The 19,661-nt window shown below is 44.5% G+C and overlaps 1 protein-coding gene across 1 annotated transcript in view; it reads right to left on the reverse strand.

Annotated features, from left to right (window-relative positions):
* The window catches only part of TMEM132D (transmembrane protein 132D), a 475,101-nt gene that overhangs the window by 356,066 nt on the left and 99,374 nt on the right, over positions 1-19,661 (reverse strand). Inside the window, exon 2 of the mRNA XM_045534295.1 lies at positions 7,439-8,327. Coding sequence (XP_045390251.1) covers positions 7,439-8,327 — 889 coding nt within the window. The remainder of the gene's footprint in view (positions 1-7,438; positions 8,328-19,661) is intronic.

A 19,661-nucleotide genomic window follows, 5' to 3' on the forward strand; every position in this document is an offset into this window, starting at 1 on the left:
AATCTATAAAAAAGAGGTTCTTAGCCTTTTTTGTGACATTGACCTCTCTTGGCAGTCTCATGAAGACTGTGGACATCCACCTTCTAAGAATAATGTTTTAAATCAAAGAAAACACACTTAAAATTACAAAGGAAACCAATTATACTGGGAACACATGGTCGATATTAATCCAACTATATAAGAATTATTTAAATGCCAAGGGACTAAGTACACCAATTAAAAGAGAGAGACTGTCAAAGTGGATTAAAAAATAAGATTTAACTATATAATGTTTACCGAAAGCTCACTTTAGCCATAAAGACTCTTACAGATTAAAAGGAGATGGAAAAAAAGATATAACATGCCAACAATCACCAAAAGAAAGCTTCAGTATTCGCATTAATTTCAAACAAAGCAGAGTTTAGAATAAGGAAAAGTATCGGGGGTGAAAAGGAGACCTTACATAATGACAAATGGGTTCATTATCCAAGAAGCTATAACAACCCTACATGTTCATGCATCCAACACACGCACATCAAAACCTATGAGATAATCACTGACAGAACTGATACATAAACGAACCCTCTATTACAGTTGAAAACTTCAACACTCCTCTGTGAGTAACTGATAGACCCCAGCAGGCAGAGAATCAGTAAGGACTCAGATGACCTGAACAGCCTATCAGTCAACTTGATCTAATTGACAGTTATGGACTAGTCCACCCAACAGACCCAGAATACATATCTTCTTCTCAAGGTCACACTACACAGCTACCAAAAATGATTATGTTTTAGGCCATGCAGCCTTAAATTTTTTTGTAAAAAGTAGAAATTATACAAGGTATGTTCTCAGACCGCAATAGTAATTAAACTAGAAATCAATGCCAGATAGATAAATCCAATATTTGGAAGTAAAACAATACACTTCTAAGTAATACATGAATCAAAGAAGAAGTTAAGAGAAATTTAAAAGTATTTTAAATTAAAACGAAATAGAACTTCTCAAAATGTCTGGGATACAATAAAGCAATGCTTAGAGAAATATTTATAGCATTGAAAGCATGTATTGGAAAAGATCTAAAATCAATAGTATAATCTACAATTAACCTTACAAAACTAGAAAGAGCAGAATATACTGACATCAAGCATTAGAAAGGAAAATAATACAAATCAAAGAAGAAATCAATGAAATAGAAAAATTTAGCAAAACCATATGCTGATTTTTTGAACAGGTCAATGAAATCGGTAAAGTGCTATCTAGGAGAACAAGAAATAAACACATTAGAAATAACAAAAATGAAAGAGCCATCACTACCAATCCCATAGAAATTAAAAAGGTATTTTTACCCCATTGAGATACACGGCAGAGGCTGGCGGACAGAGTAAATCATGTATCATACATTTAAGATTGCTAAGAGAATCAATTTCAAATGTTCCCACCACAAAAAGCAAGTATTTGAAGTGATGGATATATTAGCTTGATTTAATAATTCCACCTTGTCTTCATAAATCATATCACTTTGTACCCCATAAATATACATTATCTGTCAATTTATGATTACAAAATAAAAATTAATGAAAACCCAGAGTAAGGTAACAGACAACCATGGCCACAAGTTTTATAACTTAGATGAAATACACCAATTGCTTGAAAGACATAGCCTAATAAAACTCACAAGAAATAAGTTACCTGAATAGCCCTATCTGTTAAGTACATTGAATAAATTAATGCCCTCCCCAAAAGTTCAATCACCTGACCCAGACTCACTAGTGAAAACTTCCAAACATTAAATAGCATTTATACACACTCTCTTCCAAAAAATAGAAGGAAAACTATCCAACCATAATTCCAAAACCATATAAAAAGACATTACAAGAAAAAGCAAAAGTACAGATTAATGTTTCTCACTAACATAAGCATAAAACTCCTGGACAAAGTACTAGCAAACTGAATCCAAAAGTATACAAAAAGGATTAAACACCACACACAAGTGGAACTTATCCCAGGTATACAGGCTGATTTAACATTCAAAGATTTATTAAGTGGCCAGGCACAGTGGCTCACACCTGTAATCCTGGCACTTTGGGAGGCTGAGGCAGGTGGATTTCATGAGGCCAGGAGTTTGAGACCGGCCTGAGCAACATAGGGAGACCCTTCTCTCTACCAAAAAAACTTGAAAAATTAGCCAGGCATGGTGGAGGGCACCTGCAGTCCCAGCTACTCAGGAAGCAGAAGCAGGAGAATCACTTGTGCCCAGGAGTTTGAAGCTGCAGTGTGTTATAATCACACCACTACAACTCTAGCCTGGACAGAGGGAGACCCTGTCTCTAAACACATGAAAATTTATCAAGTACTTCATCACATTAACAGGCTAAAGGAGAAAAATTGTATGATCATATCAACTGGCAAAGAAAAAAAAACTTGACAGAAGCCAACAGCAAGCTTTGATTTAAAATATGAAGAAAAACTCTAAGCAAACTCACAAGAAATAACTTCCTCAACTTGATAAAGAATATAAACAAAAGTCTACAGGTACATCACACTCAACAGTGAGGAACTAGATGCCTTCTCCTCAAGATCAGGAATAAGGCAAGACAACGTCTTACCCACTTCCATTCTACGTCGCAGTAGAGCCCAATGAAAGAGCTCTCTGCAGCCAAAGTGGAAAAGTCTGAGTAACAAAATAATGCTGGACTATAACCCAAAGTACAAAATAAATATCCAGGTGCCCTCATTGAAATAAATCCATTATTAAATAAATGAGTGAAAACAAATGTCACCTCCAGAATTCTAAGAATTGACAGAGATAATCACCCTCAAGGAGATGGGGTATTGTCCCCCTCCACTTCCAAAGGATCCTGGGCCAGGTGGGAGGGTGGGGGCGGGGATAGGGGAAAATTAACTTTACAGTGAACCAACCTGACAAACAAGACCTCATCCAGGGATGCAAAGTCAACAGGGATGTCACATGGGCTGTATGTGTCCTTGCTATGTCACGACAATGGCACTTCACCTCTGTGGTTTTCCTCCCCCAAACCCATTACCCCAGGCTGTGAGCACAGACATCGCACAAATCCCAGCTGCAGGGAAGTCTACAGGACAGCTGACCTGCGGGTCTCGAGACTGCCAAGGTCACCAAAACACAGAAATATGAGAAGTGGCAACGGCAGGAGGAGTTAAAGACCCAATGACTAAATGGGATGCCGCATCCTAGATGGGGTCCCAGAACAGCAACATGGCACCAGGGAAAAACAAAGCAAAGTTGAATGGAGTGTGGACATTAGCTAATAGCATGTTAGCATCGGTGCGGTGACCATGACAAACGCATGACACTAACGTAAGACATCCGTGAAAGGGGAAACCAGCCGCAGAGGACAGGAGAACACTGCACTGATGTTACGACTTCTGTAAATCTAAGTCCAATCTGAAATAGAAACTGTCTGCCTGTCACTCCTTTCTCCAAGGAACTCCACCAGTCCCCACGAGGTGACAAAGGTGGGATTCAGAGAGACCACCATCCGTCCTCTTTGTAACAGCACCCAGCTGTCCGAGAGAGGGAGATGCCCCGTCCCCGTGGGAGGTGTCCTTAAAGGACCTCATCTCTCTTGGTAGAAGCCATAATGGGTCCTCAGCCAGCCAGTAGGGATGTGAGCCACTGGGAGCTTCTTGGGGATTTTCACACCTTCTGTGAGTGTAACAAGAACAGGGGAAGTTGTCTAAGGAATTTGCTTGGTGGGCGAGAGGGGGCTGCGGGGGTGTCCACACCCGGCGTCCAGCCTCTGGCAGATCCTGCATTGCCAAGCCCAGTCCCCTGTCTCTTACCAACTCTTGAGACCCACAATATCCATCCAAGAACACTTTTATTATTTTTTTTCTTAACCAGAATGGGATTTATGGGCTGCAACACAGAATACTGTTGGATGCCCCAGAGCGTATTTTACCTGAACTGGAAGAAGAGACCCTATTCGGGGCCAAGGCAGGTTCAAAGGTTATGCCATTCAAGCAAATTAAGCTCAGGATCAGTCTCCAACCACCACATTATTTCCTAACAAGCTTAAAACCTTCTGCAAACCAGGCTTCCCAAATCACCAACGGACATCCTTAGTGCATAACCCATCCCAGCCTCACTCTTGCCCCTGTCAAACATTATTAATTTTACTTTCTTCCTCTCTGCCTGGTAAGTCTCATCTTTGCGGGAATCTCTCTCCTCAGTGACACTGTTTTCCTCTGGGCTGGTCTTAAACCTGATCCTAGCGTGAGGCACACGGCATTTAAATTCTTGAGCATTTAAAACCGCAAATGCTGAGCAAAGTATGCATATGTGTTAATAATCAACAGATCGTTCATTCAACACATTTAAGAACGTCCCTAAGGAAAGCCCCTACTCTTCCGAGTTTTGTTCCACCACTCTACACCTTCCACCTGATTTCTCCAAGCTGGGAGGGAACAGAGCTGATGGTGCAAAAACATTTGGCCAGAGCCTCCCATTCAGATATGGGGACCAGAATGCCTTTGAATTTGACCCCCTAGTGGGGAAGGGACACTGAGGAGTAGCAGGTGAGGATGTGAATGGAACAGCCAAGTTCTTATCCTCCAGAGCCTTGATCCAGTAACACCATGGACTCCCCTCCGCAGGGAAGGAAATGGGACAGAAGAATGTGTGAGAAGCGTATGGGAGGAAGGGTTCAAATGCTATGGGGCACTTTTGTCGTTCACTTGAAGGCAACACTTTCTGAAATTAAAAGTATCCTTCGATATCTAAGGAAGGAAAACGTTTTGCTTTTGTCTACAGATGTTGGCTTTGGGAGACACAAGCAGCGAAGTAGAACAGAATTTGTAAGATGACCAACAGCTGCACCTGAGTTTTCTTGTTCTCGAAACACACACACACACACACACACAGGCACATGCATGCATGTGCAACCCACCTCCCGTGCCTTAGCGTGACACAGATAATTGCAGGCACAGATAACCAGGGAGGTGCATGGTGGTGGTCGGCCACCACCACCTAAGAATTCAAACCACAGCCAACTGCTTCAGTCCAGGATTTGCCAGTTTGGATGGGCTGGGGTTAGTGCCTCTACAGTGGCCCATCAGTGTCCTGCTGGCACCTGACCCATGAAAGACGAGACCCCTCTGGACCGTGCTAGCACTTTCGACAGAGTCCAGAAACACCAGTCACAACCCAGACGGGAGCACCCAAGGGTATTTGGCTCCATCCTTCCGGGTTATTTATAGCAGATGGCCACAGAACAGATGCACACTAATTCTAAATATTCAGAAGCTGAATTAAATTAGTGTCAAATTGACTACATTTAAAAAGATATACAGTTTTATTACTTTCTAATTATGGGAATTCAAACGAAAGGCCAATATTGCCAGGTTCTAGTTTACCTCCAGCTTTTTCTAAAAATGGATGAGACTCATTCGTAATTAGAGCATTTTAAGTGTGCAGCAAGCACAGTATGAGTGCAAGCTCTTAAAGAAGCAGACTATAAGCTTCTTACACCAAATGAAACACAGTCATGAAATATTTATTTCATTGTCATCTGGAAAACTGATTGGAGTCCATCAATTAAAATTTGTTGAAAAGACAAACAAATAGACTTGTGCCGCATATCCAAAATTTTCTAATCTCTGGTGAGTGGAGCCACCCAATGTAGATGCTTCAAATTCGCAAAGGTTCGGAGCCTTACGCTGCGTAGCCCGGCAAAGTGAATTTCTCCTGGTCGTGTTACAGATTGCTGAAGATAAAAGCTGCCCTCGGGACCCAGATGGACAGGTTTAGTGCTCAATAAATAGTCATAATCAGGGGATAACAAAGCTCTTTGTGAAATTCAATACTACACACACAACTGCTTACAAAAAAAAAAAAAGCAAAAGGCAGATCTCATCTTCCGACAGGCAAAGCTCCAAAGGATTTTGGTTTTAAACCCCAGGTCCCAGAAATCAACCATCAGTAATTGGCAAAGGATGGCTGACAGCGTGAGATGGTCTAAGAACAAAGCTCCTCTCGTTCCAAACCTTTAGTTTCTATGAGCAAAATCTCTCTATACCCTAAGCAGCTGCCTCCGCAAAGAACATTCTACAAGACCATTGGACCTGAAGAAGCCAAACACAAAGCTAGCAGCCCACACGAGGAGCTATGACCAGCTGCATTTAGATCTGATTTCCAGAGAGAACAGAAAGGACGGCCCCACAGATGTGTTTACTTGCCCTAAATCCCCGGGGCTAATCCGCACACGAACAGGCACCCGAGCCAAAGGCTTTTACCCTCCAGGCTTAGGTTCCAGCATTAGATTAATGTTGTCCATGAGTCTCCAACTCCTTTAGTTAAAATGGAAAAGGCATTTCTCATACTTGGGCACGATCAACACAACTTAAATGTGCAAAGTGGAATCAGAACAACATTTTCTTAAACTCACCCATCCTTTAAAAATGACAAAAGAAAACACACAAAGAAACAGCAGCTAGGAAGCCCACATTAAGGGGTATCAGAGAACTGCTCACTATTGGACAAACTTTAAAAACCCAGATATAAAATACGTCTTGGATATAGTAGCCCTCCTATTTTCAGAAGTTATACAACACAAATTCTATCATATTGCACACTTCAGGGTCAAGTTGTTGAGTTATGCAGCAATGTTAGGACACTCTTAGTCACCCAACAACACTTAGACTAACTAGCTGTTATGATCAAACTTGCCCGTGTTTAGAACAAAACAGAACTAAAACTCCATAACGAAAATACAACCAAGCCAAGGCAAGTAGCTCCTCTCCTGTATTACATTCCAAAAAGAAAACCGGCCCATATTTATTCTAAAGCACGCAGTAGTTATTTTAAATGTCTCATCTTCGGTATGTTCTTATATAAGAAACTCAACAAATTCTACTGTATATTCTTCACACGTTATGCTCATTTATTTTCTTGAGCACTAAGTTCTATTTCCAGAGAGAAACAAGATGATAACTCTGAGCTTGGTACCATATTATACTTAGAACTCGCATATTTGGAATAGCTCTGGAGTTGGCAAAATCGCGTTCTCTATCCTTTCTGACAACTGTTGCGAACTCGTTTGCAGTTGCACCGCAACTGTGAGGCACGGAACTCTCCAGTTCTGAAACGGCTCCTGGTGTAACTTTAGCAACTCTCAAAACTTGCTGATCATACCCTAAGCCAAGGCAGAAAAGACAATGTCAGCAAACTTCCCCCCCGGGGTTCCCAGTAGCTCTGCAACAGCCTGGGAAAATCTACTAATTAGAGCATTTTCACAACCCATTTGCCAACCCAAAGAGATCAACGTGGTCTCTGTGCATTTTAGAGTGAAGGAGCCTGTAAAGGTTTGCAGGCCAGCTCTGCCTTGGGCAGAGAGCGCGGCTCTTCGCATCAGACCGGGGGCTACTGTACAACAGCCCTGCCCTTGCAGCTGGCGCAGACCGACCCTCCGAGCCGACTTACCTCAACGTGAAGCGATCTTCCGTGGAGTTTTTGGAGATGGAAACGGGAAAAGTCAGCACGTCCCCTCGTCTCACGGTCTTTGGTGCGTAATGAATGGCCACGTTGCCGTCCAGTCGCAGCTCCCGCAGGGGAGGTTGGCTGCGGGTCGGGTACAGATAGACACTCCCGATCCGGTGCAGGGGCGGGCCGGACTCGTCGATGTCGTTGTGGCCCGCCCGGATGCCCCCGCCTCTCCTCGCGTCTTCCCTGGCACAGTCCCCTCTGTCGTCACCCGGCTGCACGGTGTAGTACAGCTCCACGGGGCTCCCCTCCGGCGGGTCCGCGAACTTCTTCCTCCCCGCAACCACGGTGGGGGCGCTGAACCAGGCGGGCGGCAGCTCCAGCTCGGCCACGCACAGCCCCAGCTCCCCCCGCAGCCGGCAGCCGCCCCTCACCTCTCTGGTCTCCCGGAAAGCGAAGACCCTGAGACACGGCAGCCTCTCCCCGGCGCCGCGGTCGCCCCAGTCTCTGCCCACGATGGAGAACAGCACCTGCACCTTGGGCCGGCTCAGGTAGATCTTCTCCCGCAGGACGTGGGCTTTCAGCTTCCAGTTCAGAGAGAACTTGCTGGTCAGCCCGAAGGGGTTGGAAGGCAGCATCAGGTCCTGCGGCACCACCTGCTCGATGGAGAACGGCCCGTAGCTGGCGTTCAGGACCGGCAGCCGCTTGGCTTTGTAGATCAGGAAGGACTCCACGCGCGACTGCAGGCTGGAGTTCCTCATGATGTCCTGGTTGGCTTCCTTCAGGAAGAAGGACACGTCCGCGTTGTTGATGTGGTAGGTCACGGGCAGGTAGGTGGGCAGCAGGGAGAACCTCTGGATGCTGTCGAGGATCCCGCGACTCTCCGACACTGCGGGAAGGAAGCAGTTCAGGCGTTAGTACCTCTGGGGCCGGGTCGCCGACATCCCAGACGCCTGCCTGCCCCCCTTGTGACGATCGCCCCGTCTTCATGACACCTCCTCACCTCTCTGCCCAAAGTTTCTTATTTAGATCAACCCCCTGGATGATAATCAATACGTTTGTTCTGGGAGAAACGGATGCCACCAATGTCAGCAGAAAACCAGCATCACATGCCATGGACAGAAGCCGTGCGAGCAAATAAATAAAATTCGAACAAAATAATGTTTTAAAATTTCAACTAGTGATAATGGTGCCTTCAGGGGGTTCCGCCTAAGACTTGCTCTCACTTTGTTAAAAGGCGAGATTAGCAAGTGTTAGAAAGGTGTTCGAGACCAGCCCGAGCAAGAGCGAGACCCTGTCTCTACTAAAAATAGAAATTATATTGACAGCTAAAAATACATATAGAAAAAATTAGCCGGGCATGGTGGTGTATGCCTGTAGTCCCAGCAACTCAGGAGGCTGAGGCAGGAGGATGGCTTGAGCTCAGGAGTTTGAGGCTGCTGTGAGCTAGGCTGATACCATGGCACTCTAGCCTGGGCAACAGAGTGAGACTGTCTCAAAAAGAAAGACAGAAAAAGGTGTTGAGAACGTGCTGGCATCACCCGGAGAAGCACCTGCCCATTGACTCAACCGCACAGTCTGCAAATAGTACCTTCCTTCCTCAGCACAGGGCTTGATCTGTGTCCATTTTCACAACCAATTTGCAGATCTTTCACGTTCTACCCATACACACAGGCTACACCTAAGCAGGTACCGTCCAGGGGGAAATGGTTAAGGACTCGGGGCCAAGATAAATTCAGACAGGCAATCACAACTCACGTGGACATCGCGAGTTATAATTGGAGTTACGCCAAGAGGAGCAGGGAAGACTCTGGAAGGGTATGTTGGGAAGAAACCCCCAGAAACAGATGAGATGATGTGACCACAACACACCAGGGCCAAGCGTTTGAAGCACCTGCTGCAAGTCACTTGTGCAAACTGGAACCCAGAACCCAGGAACCAAGGGCAGAACCCACGCCAATTGCATCCGCTTCCTGTCAAACTACCCTGTCGCTGACAAGCAAAAAACATTTTTCACTTTCCCTTACTGAACACATCCCTCCCTCCAGGGGGGAAAACATCCAAAAATGTTATTTTTACAGGTTGCTGTAAGAAGCACACAGAGCAATTACATAACCCAAAGAACCAATTTAAGGAGTTTTAGAAATGGAAATTATCGGCTCTGGGAATGCTGACTTTACAGGCAAAGCTCCACCGGTTGCACCGAAGCCCTTTCTCATCGGTTGCCGTATAATTATCTTTGATTATTCTGACACTCATTGTGTCATCTGTTTCCAAGGCCCACATGAACCTGCTTTCCAAAGCATCACGCCCACCTGATTCTGGACCCCTCGCAGCCGCTGTGAGCAGCGGAGAGCAGAGAGCTCGGAGACAGGGTCCTGGTCTGGGGCTTTGTGAGCAGAGAGCAAGCCACCCACCCTCTGTGCTTTCTTGAATGAAAAAAGCTCCAGAATTTAAATAAAACTAGAAACACACTTTGCACAACAAGAAACAGTTCATCTTTCAGGAGCTCCTTTCTAGAAAGTTCTGAGTCCGTATGAGCAACAGATGCAGGAAAACCTGAATTGTTTATTTTCCCAGTCAGGTATTTACTCACATAGGATGCAAGTCTGTGAGCCTCGAGAAATATTCAATTGTTTCCCATATGGAAAGCCCTTCTGTAAGTGCCCAATTCTGTCAACAAGAGGTAGCTCATACAACTAGAAAATGGTTTGGTAAATTATTCTACCAGAAAGTGCTTATTTCAGAGCTCTTGTTGCAAAGTGAAGTATCTGCTTTAAACAGTAACCATCATCACTTTAAACTTTTGATTAAATGTTGTGCCTCTCTGTGACAAGTTTATTTCACCCTGACAAAGGAAGTATCTGGTTCCAAACTTATGAGTCTTTTAAAAACAGGGCTTTTGTGGTTTCCCTCTTTGTTTGCTGCCTTCTTCAAAGCTGCTTAATGGTTGGGATTTGCCCTTCAGATTTCATGACCAGTGGTGGTATGGGTGCCTTATTTCACCATAAAAAATAAACAGCATGCATCAAAGTAAGCCATTACAGATTCAAAATATCCCAAAACAATGAATGTTGGCGTGGATGCAGAGAAACAGGAACACTCAACACATTGCCGGTGGGACTGCAAACTAGTGCAACCTCTATGGAAAACAGTATGGAGATACCTCAAAGAGCTACAAAGTAGAACTACCATTGGATCCAGCAATCCCACTACTGGGCATCTACCCGGGGGAGGAAAAGAAAAGACAGTCTATAAAAAAGACACTTGCACTTGAAGGTTTATAACAGCCCAACTCACAATCGCAAAGATGTGGAAACAACCCAAGTACCCATCAATCCATGAGTGGATTAATAAAATGTGGTCTATGTACACCATGGAATACTACTCAACTACAAAAAAGTGGTAAACTAGTAACTTGGGTAACCATCTGGATCGAACTGGAGACCATCCTCCTAAGTATCCCAAGAATGGAGAAACACACACCACGTGTACTATTAAACTGGAACTAAATGATCAACACTCATGTGCACATATGGTAGTAAAACTCAATAGAACTCAAGCAGGTGGGAGGGGGGAGGAGAGGATGGGTAAATTCCCACCGAACGGGTACAATGCACACTATCTGGGGGGTGGGCACACTTATAACTTTGACTCAAACTTACAAAAGTAATTCACATAACCAAAACGTTTGTACCCTTGTAATATTCTGAAACTAAAAAAAAAAAAAAAGATTCAAAATAAAGAATGGAGGATGCAGTAAATGTCCTAACAGGACTAAGTCTTCTAGGACTAAATGTGGGGGAACCTCCCATTGGACATACAACACACCCATATTTACAGACACAGTCTACTAAAAACCTCACACGCATGAATGGTGTCTTTCCCTGGCATCAAGCTAATTACAACGATCCTGTAAATCGAAGTGAAATATTGGAATGACTCAGCTATGCTCCTAGGAACTCACACGGGTGAAGGTGTTAAAACGTGTTATTCTTACATACTTTACTTTTGAATCATTAGGCAAGAAATTCATGTAGAGGCAGAACATTCACACGCTGACGGATTCCTAAATGTTCAACATTTACACATACTTAAGGATTCCAGAATCTGTCTGATGTTGCTTGGTTGGAACATTTTCTTCAATAAATACCAGGAAAAAAATGAGTGTAAGTGCTGCCAACAATTTGGCTAAGTCTTTGAAAGTTGGAGAATTCTTCTGACTGCATTACTTTCAAAGACAGCCTGTCCATCATTTGGCGGAAGATACTGGAGTTATCTTTGCTCTGAAATGATCAAAATGTGAGGCTGTGGGATCTCGGGGGATGCAGGCATCACTTGGCCTACAGAAAGAGGGACTCGGGGGTACTGGTGCACCGGGCTTCCACCTGGACGCTCCTCCTCAGTGGTCCTTCTGAATTTCTGCCAACAATGAGAAGAGAGAACCTGCTTCACAGACCCCTGTGCTGCTGCCCCATCTCCACATCTGGGATTTCACACAGGCAATTGACAATGCACCTGTGCCATCAATAATCAATAATCTATAATCATCTATATAATCAATTATCAACTCATCTAAGAAATCTGTACTAAGTGGTGGCATCCCAGCCTCAGCTGAGGCAGTATTCCCAGCTGGTGGAAGAAGATATTGCAGGAAATCTAGTTCTCTTAATTTCTCTACAACATGGCTTAACTGCTTAGAGATTCTCACTCTGCTATGTGGTATAAACTTAATTTCAGTCCATTTTCAGTTCCATGCCTCGACTTTTCCCTGTGTTGTATCCAAGTTGCACTGTGCACACGTGCAAGCGGTAGAGTCCCCGAGAGCCCACGTGACTGCTAATCCACGTAGATCCCACGCTGCTCTTCCTGTGTTCTCTAATCAATTCCCCCTCTCCCCTGTCAATAGCCCATTAGTTTTCCAATTCTTCCTTTCCAACGAGAAATCACAGGATCCCTGAAAAAGCAGGCTGCTGATGCCCACACATGATCTGCCGATGGAATCCAACACGGGCAGGACCAGAGAGCCACCGGGCTGCGGCATCTGGCAAAAGTTGAAACGCCGGTTGCCAGATCCACACTGACCTGAGACCACCCACAAGCACCTGCCTTATCTGTATCTAATCCCAACACAAGTCTGTGTTCTACAAAAAGCTTTTCCTTGTCTGTCCCCACTGCTGGATTACTAGAACGAGAGAAGCCAAAGAAAAGGGAACATCTTATCGGAGACTTAAGTGCTTAGTCTTCCATTTATGGATCCAACTACTCAACACCAGAACAAGGACTTGGGTTGTTTCTTCCAGCTGTGCTGCAGAGAACTGGGTTCTCTACAGGCCCAGACGGTCCCCCCTCGATCTCAGAGCTGGCTGTGTCACCAGGTGAGGACTGTGGCTCTGAGTCTGGGGTGACACCCATACACCTGGTCGTTTTCACAGATCTCAGCTATTTCTAATCTTCCGCATCAGAGGAGCAAGAAAGATTCAGTCATCTGAGGAAATAGCATTTATCAATAGTAACAAGGAACTGCTAGAAAGAAAAAGATCTCTTTTCAATTATACTTTGTTTATTGTTTTAATAGTTTATTCAGAAGAGCGGAACATGTTTCGATTACTTTTCAATCACTCCGTTTAAGTCAAGGAGAATGTTCCAGTTTAGTGCTAATATGTCTTTAACGCTTCCCTGACGTTCACTAATCTCTCATTTTATTTACGATGGAGAAGCTTGGTGTTTCCTCTAGCCCACCGCACCCGGCTCTGTGAGACACACTCTGCACTGACTGGTCTCCGTGACTGTGCTGGGGCCGTTCTGTCCCTCCGTATGCTCTGTCCCTTCTCTGCACACCGGGAAGTTGCCCTGTGCCGACAGCGTCACCGGACTCCTTGCTCTCTGGGCTCCTGGTTGGGCTGGGCCGGTGACAGGAAGCAGCAGGGTTTCACAGGACCAGAGGACAGAGGGACCAGGGCATCTCTCTCTCCCTCCTGTGTGACCCCCCGTTCTCTACTGGCATCTCTGACCCTGCTCCCCGACCTCCCGGCTCGGCTCCCAGGGCTGGGAGCAGCTCCCATCATTGCTGGTATCTGGACACCTCACAATCTTTCTTTTCACCAATCCTGTCAACATCTCTCAGAACAGCCCCTTTGCTGAAGCTGCAGTGAGTTCTGTCCATGGTGGGACTCAGCACAGAGTCATCTATTGATGACAAACAGGGGCAGAGACACCAAACACTGTGACTTTCCTCCCCGGTGCGGTGAGCTGAACACACCTGCCACCACGATCCACACACACCCATGTGCCAGTGAATTCCCGAATCTACGACTACGTTACCTTACTAGGCAAAAGGGAGTCTGTAGATGTGATTAAGGACTTTAAGATGGGAAGAGGAGCCTAAGTTGTCCAGGTGGGTCCAATATAGTCACAACGGTCTTTGTAAGAGGCAGGAGCGTCAGAGGAGATGTGAGGAGGGGAGATCTGGGGGTTCATGCTCCGGGGTTTGAAGACGGAGGTCACTCATGACCCAGAATGGGGTGGGGCCTTGGAATCTGGAGAAAGGAGGAAATGGGTTCTTAGGAGGACACAGGCCAGCTGACACCTGGACTTCGATTTTGGACTTCCAGCCTCCAGAGCTGTCAGAGGATACATTTGCATTGCTCTAAGTTACTGCGTTTGCGATTTGTTACAGTAGCAACAGGAAACTAACACAGCCAGGCACACAGCAAGAGCATCTTCCCAGGTTTCCATTCCAGTTGGGTTGGGGTCACGGACCTGACTTCCAATCAATGAGCCGCCATGAAACTGACAAAAATCCACGTCCAGGCCTGGCCACAGCCCCCGGTAACCGTGTTTGAGATGGAGTGGAGGGTCCCTGAGTGTTTGTGTGGAGCCAACCATCCATCACCAGATACGCACCACAAGCAAGTGAGCTGGTTTTCACTCAATGTGAGGCAAGCAGTCCTTAAAAGCTCATTAACATTAAAAAGAAGAATCAATTTAAGGAAACAAAGTAAATGATAGAAGCAGCAGCACATCATTTGTTCAATAACTTGTTATGTACCTGCAGGTAGCATCCTGGTAAACCTGCTCTCTGGAAACAAAAAAAAAAATCAAAGCTCATTGGATTTGTAGCATTTTCCAACTTCCGCGTGTAAATGCTCCCACTGTGACCTATTTCAATCAACCCTGGGGATGCTACCGAACTTGGATTTGGCAGAAAATGCACAAAATCGACATGCCAGTGTAAGACAGGCCCAGCATGCGAGTGCTGGGTGTTAGGATGCGGCAGTGAGCAAAAGCAGCCTTCGTCTACACGGAGCTTATGTTGTAGAGAAGACATTAAATGGAAAAGGTGTGTGAAGTGTACATGCATGTGCACAAGTGTGCGGATACATGCACACACATACAGACACACACACACACACAGACACACCAGGCAATGGCCAGTGTCATGAGGAAAAGATCTGGGGAGATACAGAGAAACAGAGGACCCACTTTTATTCTCAGGGTGTAAGGAAGTCCCCTGTGCAGGAAAGAGTTGACACCACAGACCACAGATCGTGCTCCTGGGACAGTCTCCTTCCAAGATTGTGCCTTGGGTGGTGTTGGGGAACTGGGCTGATAAATAGTGCCCTACACTAACACATTCCCCAAGCGATAAGAGCACCTCCCTGTGCCTAGGCTTTTTGTCCCATGTGGCTTATGCCGAACACCTGCTTCCCTCCTGGGAGGATGGAGTTTTAGCACATGCTGAGCAGACGGTGCCGATGTGACCGGCCCCCAGTAAAAACTTGGGGTTCTGAGTCTCCAGTGAGTTTCTCTGATAGGTAATATTTTATGTGTGGCATCTATTTGCTGGAGGAATTGGGCATGTCCCCTGTGACTCCACAGGGAGCAGACTCTTGGAGCTGGCACCTGGTTTCCCTTGGACTCCCCCACACACCTGTCCCCTGTGCTGACTCTGCTTTAATCTTTTCCCGGTAATGAATCATAACCGTGAGACTGGGTCCTGGGAAGTCCAACAGCATGGTGCCCGCATCCAGCCGGGACCTCCCTGCTGCATCCTAATGTGCTAGATCACGCAAGACAGGGAAAATGGGGGCTGAACTTTGTCTTTCAGCAGGAGCCTGCTGCAGAGGTAAATAACTCACCCCCACGATAATGGCATCCATCCACTCACGGAGGCAAAGCCCTGCGATCTCATCACCTCCTAAATGTCCCACCTCTCGACACCATCACCGTGGGAATTCCACCTCAACATGAGCCGTGGAAGGGACATTCAAGTCACAGAAATGACCCAAACCATAAATACATAAAGGGGACACGTTCCAGGTCACACAGAGGCCAAGAGAGAGGGCTGAACCGATCTGCAGGCCCCCCACCCCCACCCCCACCCATCAGCCTCCTCATGGCTCAGAGCAGTAAGATCCGGTTTAGTCAGGATGAGGACTTTTTCCCTTTCTGAAATGATTTACCATCAAGTTAATGATTCAAACGTGGAATGTTAAGTGTGGGTGGATTAATAGGTATCACTGGAAGAAAATTTGCAACTGCAACCTTAAAAGCCTTACATAAATTTTGAATGATGGGGGAAAAAGATAAAAGCTAATCTTACCAAGCAAAAGCAAGGAGACCCCTATTAACGTGGTAGACGGCAAACCGTGCTGACGTTCGTGCAATCCTCCTTACCCTCCTCCCACTACCATCCTTTTCAATCAGGAAATTATGTTCTTTTCTGATCACGGCTGTATCCAGCGTGTCAGCATTTCTCTACCAGGTGCATGATGCTGTCTCTCTTTCTGCATCTCTTTTGTATTGCATGTTAAAAGAACATTTAAAAAAAAGCGAGAAACCAGAAGGATGGTGACCATTGAAGGTATCAGGGTGGGGCAGGGGAGGGGTCCTCCCAGGAGGGCCCCATCATTGCATAACACTGAACGTAGACAGTGAGTATAGAGAATGTGATAAGAAACCAAGGGGGAGAATACATTAGCATACAAAGTTCCTTAAAACCAGGACAGAAATAAAACCGTTTTCTATAAAGCATTACCGACACTGGAAATTCACAACTAATATTGTGCTCCTCTCCCAATTCATTTGCCAAAAAAAAAAAAAAATAAATAACTGTTTCGGAGAACAGCATATTTTTACTCTTTAATAAGAGGAATTATAATTAATGGGAAGTCCACTCAGTTTTGCCTGGAAATTCTTTCCTGTAGAGCAGTCAGCCACTTTCCTCTCTCGTGAGGACTCTGAAGGCCTTGAGACCACAGAGCAGAGCACAGAAAGGAAACAGGAAATGTGGACAAAACCACAGTCTGGAAGGTTCTGTCCTCATTTAGCGTTTCTGGGGACTTAGAAGTAATGGCCCTTTTTTATTTGGGGGAGTCAATTATGTTCCCGTGTTCAGGCTCTGGCCAAGTGGAAAAGTCCTTTCAAACATTGTCTTACATTCTAATTACTAAACTCCAAGGTTTCCTTCACCCAGTAAAAGGGTTTCTACAGTCGTGGAAGAAATGGGGGTGAAACAGGGGTCCCAGCTGTCGGCCATTCCTAGAGGAAACAGTCATTCCCCAGCCCTGGCACTTGGAGGGAGCTGACGTTAGGTAAGGGAGGCAGATAGGTCAGGAGGCTGTGACCATCGTCCTGCGGGAGGGGATGGTGGCTGGCACCAGGGCAGGACAGTGCAGGCGGCGAGAGGTGGCCAAAGCCTGGGTCTATTCCACAGGTAGAGCCGACAGGATTTGCCAATCGATTAGACGTGGAGCATGAGACAGACTCTGCACTTACTCAGCCAAGCCGACCTCGCTCATCTTCTCCTTGCGCTCCATGCCCATCTCCCAGACTGATCTTCCTTCCATTGCAAAGTACAACCAAAGAACACGACCAAGACACGGAGCACCGACTCCTTCATTCCCAGATACAGTCGCCAATCGAATGCCAGAGACGGTGTCTTTTAAACAGCTTGACACCGAGAACATGGGTCACTCACAACTGAGAGAGGGCAACATTAGCCAGCAGGTAAGACCTAGCCAGTTCTCCTTTTGAATAAAAAAAAATTATATTTAATTACCCTTAATTAGCTAAATTTCCCATTCCATCCATGCTGTGCCAGCGTTTGACCTAAAGGAACATGTAAGACGTCATGGATAAAGAACATATTTACAAAAAGCCATCAAGGACATCAACAAAAGCCTTTCACCTATTCTCTGGGGTGTTCTGGCCACCTGCAGCGACCTTCCGCTCCTTTAACCCAAATCCTATTTATCTTTTAAGAATCGGGTCAAATTCTACCTCCTAAGTGAAGGTTTTTGTCTGACCACCCTCAACCTTTGGTCCCATTTTTTCTCTAGATTTCTATTGCAATCATTTGTTCAGCTCATTGTATAATTAGCCACGGAGTTCCATGTGACATTCCTTCTATTCTCGTGGAACTGCTATTTAGATTGTTTTTATGAACATAATACTTTATCAAATCCTAACCCCATGACCTCAATCAAAAGTTTGCCCCAATTAAGATCTTGTATTAGTTGGACACCGATTATAATGAGAACATTTCTGTGTATTAACCAAAAAGAAAATTTTGTTAAATTTACAATTCAGTTCCAGTCTACCCAGTTTGCTTCCGGAAGAAAGAAAAAGATTAAACCCGTGTTGACGACACGGGTTTCTTTAATCACAGAAAGGTAACGTCATGCTGGAAACACCACTTAAATTTCTGAATTTAAATAAATATCTTATGTCTCAGTGGTGGTAACATACGAAGCTTAGGAGACAACCAAATAAAGTGAATATATAAAAGGAAGTTAATCTAACAATCAGAAAAAGCATCAAGATTCAATGTTACTTCCATAGTCCCCAAGATAATAGATGTGAAAATAAATATGAATCGCCCATTTTACAATATGACAGCAAAAAGCAGCACAGAAAGACAAATCTCACATGTTCTCACTCATATGAGGGAGCGAAAAATTAAAACAATTGCTCTCTTGGAGACAGAATGATGGTTACTGGAGGCTGGGACGGTACGGGGAGGTGGGCAGGGGGGAGGATGGTTCAAGGGTACAAAACTACAGTGAGACAGATAGAATGAAATCTAATATTTGATAGCACAAGGTGACCATAGTCAACAATAAGTTATCATATACTTTAAAATAAGTAAAAGTGGAATTGGGATGTTCCTAACACAAGAAAAGGATAAATACTTGAGATGATACATACCCCAATTAACCTGATTTGAACACTTCACATTGTATGCCTGCATCGACACATCACATGTACTCCATAAATATATAAAAATGTTATGTACCCCTAACAATTGAAGATAAAAAAGAGCTAGAAAGATTTGAAAGTTAAACTTAAGTGTTCAAAATATGATTCAGGAAAAAAAATTCACAGCAATTATTTGAACACCACCTAATTACATAGCAATAAAAAACCAGTTAATGAAATTGTGTTACATTCCCTATCACAGTCTTTATCAAATTTTGCATTGTTGTTTATTTAATTATCTGGGAGTAGAACACTGAAAGTGCAAGGACTTTATCCTGCTCAACATCTATTCCCCGTTTCCAGCACAATGCCTGGCACTTAGGAGGCCCTGATCCAATATATAATTGTTGAATAAAGCACAATAGTTATGTAAATCAGGCAGCTGTCAGTTAAAATGACATCTTAGAATAAAAACATGTAATGGTATGGGAATGATTCCAATATATGTATGTGTACAAATATACAATGATGTAGTTTTAGAAACGTATAGTTTTAGAAATGAAAATGAAGGCCTCTATATACTTATGCAAATAAACACATCTGAAGGAATACTGTAACAAAAATAGAAAACCCAACAGTAGATTAGGCAAAAGACTTGGACATAACAGCTCCAAATGAAACTCCTGAATATAACAGCAGTGTAAGAAGCCACATAAAAAACAGTACATGCTATAAGGCCACCAGTTATATAAAACTCAAAAACTGGGAAAACTAATGGACAGTCAGGATAATGGTGGCCGTTAGGAATGAGGGGTGGTTACTGGGAGGATGTGAGGAGAGGTTCTAGGGTGTCAAGGACATTCTATCCCAATCAGAAGTATGTTACTTTGTAACCATCTATCCATGCCCTTTACTTTGTAGATATTACATTTCAACAAACACATGTATATAAAAATATCAGTATGGGTTCTCATGGGATATAAAATTTATGATTGATGACCGATTCTTGTTTTTCTTTTCT

The sequence above is a fragment of the Lemur catta genome, chromosome 21, assembly GCF_020740605.2.
Source record: "Lemur catta isolate mLemCat1 chromosome 21, mLemCat1.pri, whole genome shotgun sequence".
In the NCBI taxonomy this organism is placed as follows: Eukaryota; Metazoa; Chordata; class Mammalia; order Primates; family Lemuridae; genus Lemur; species Lemur catta.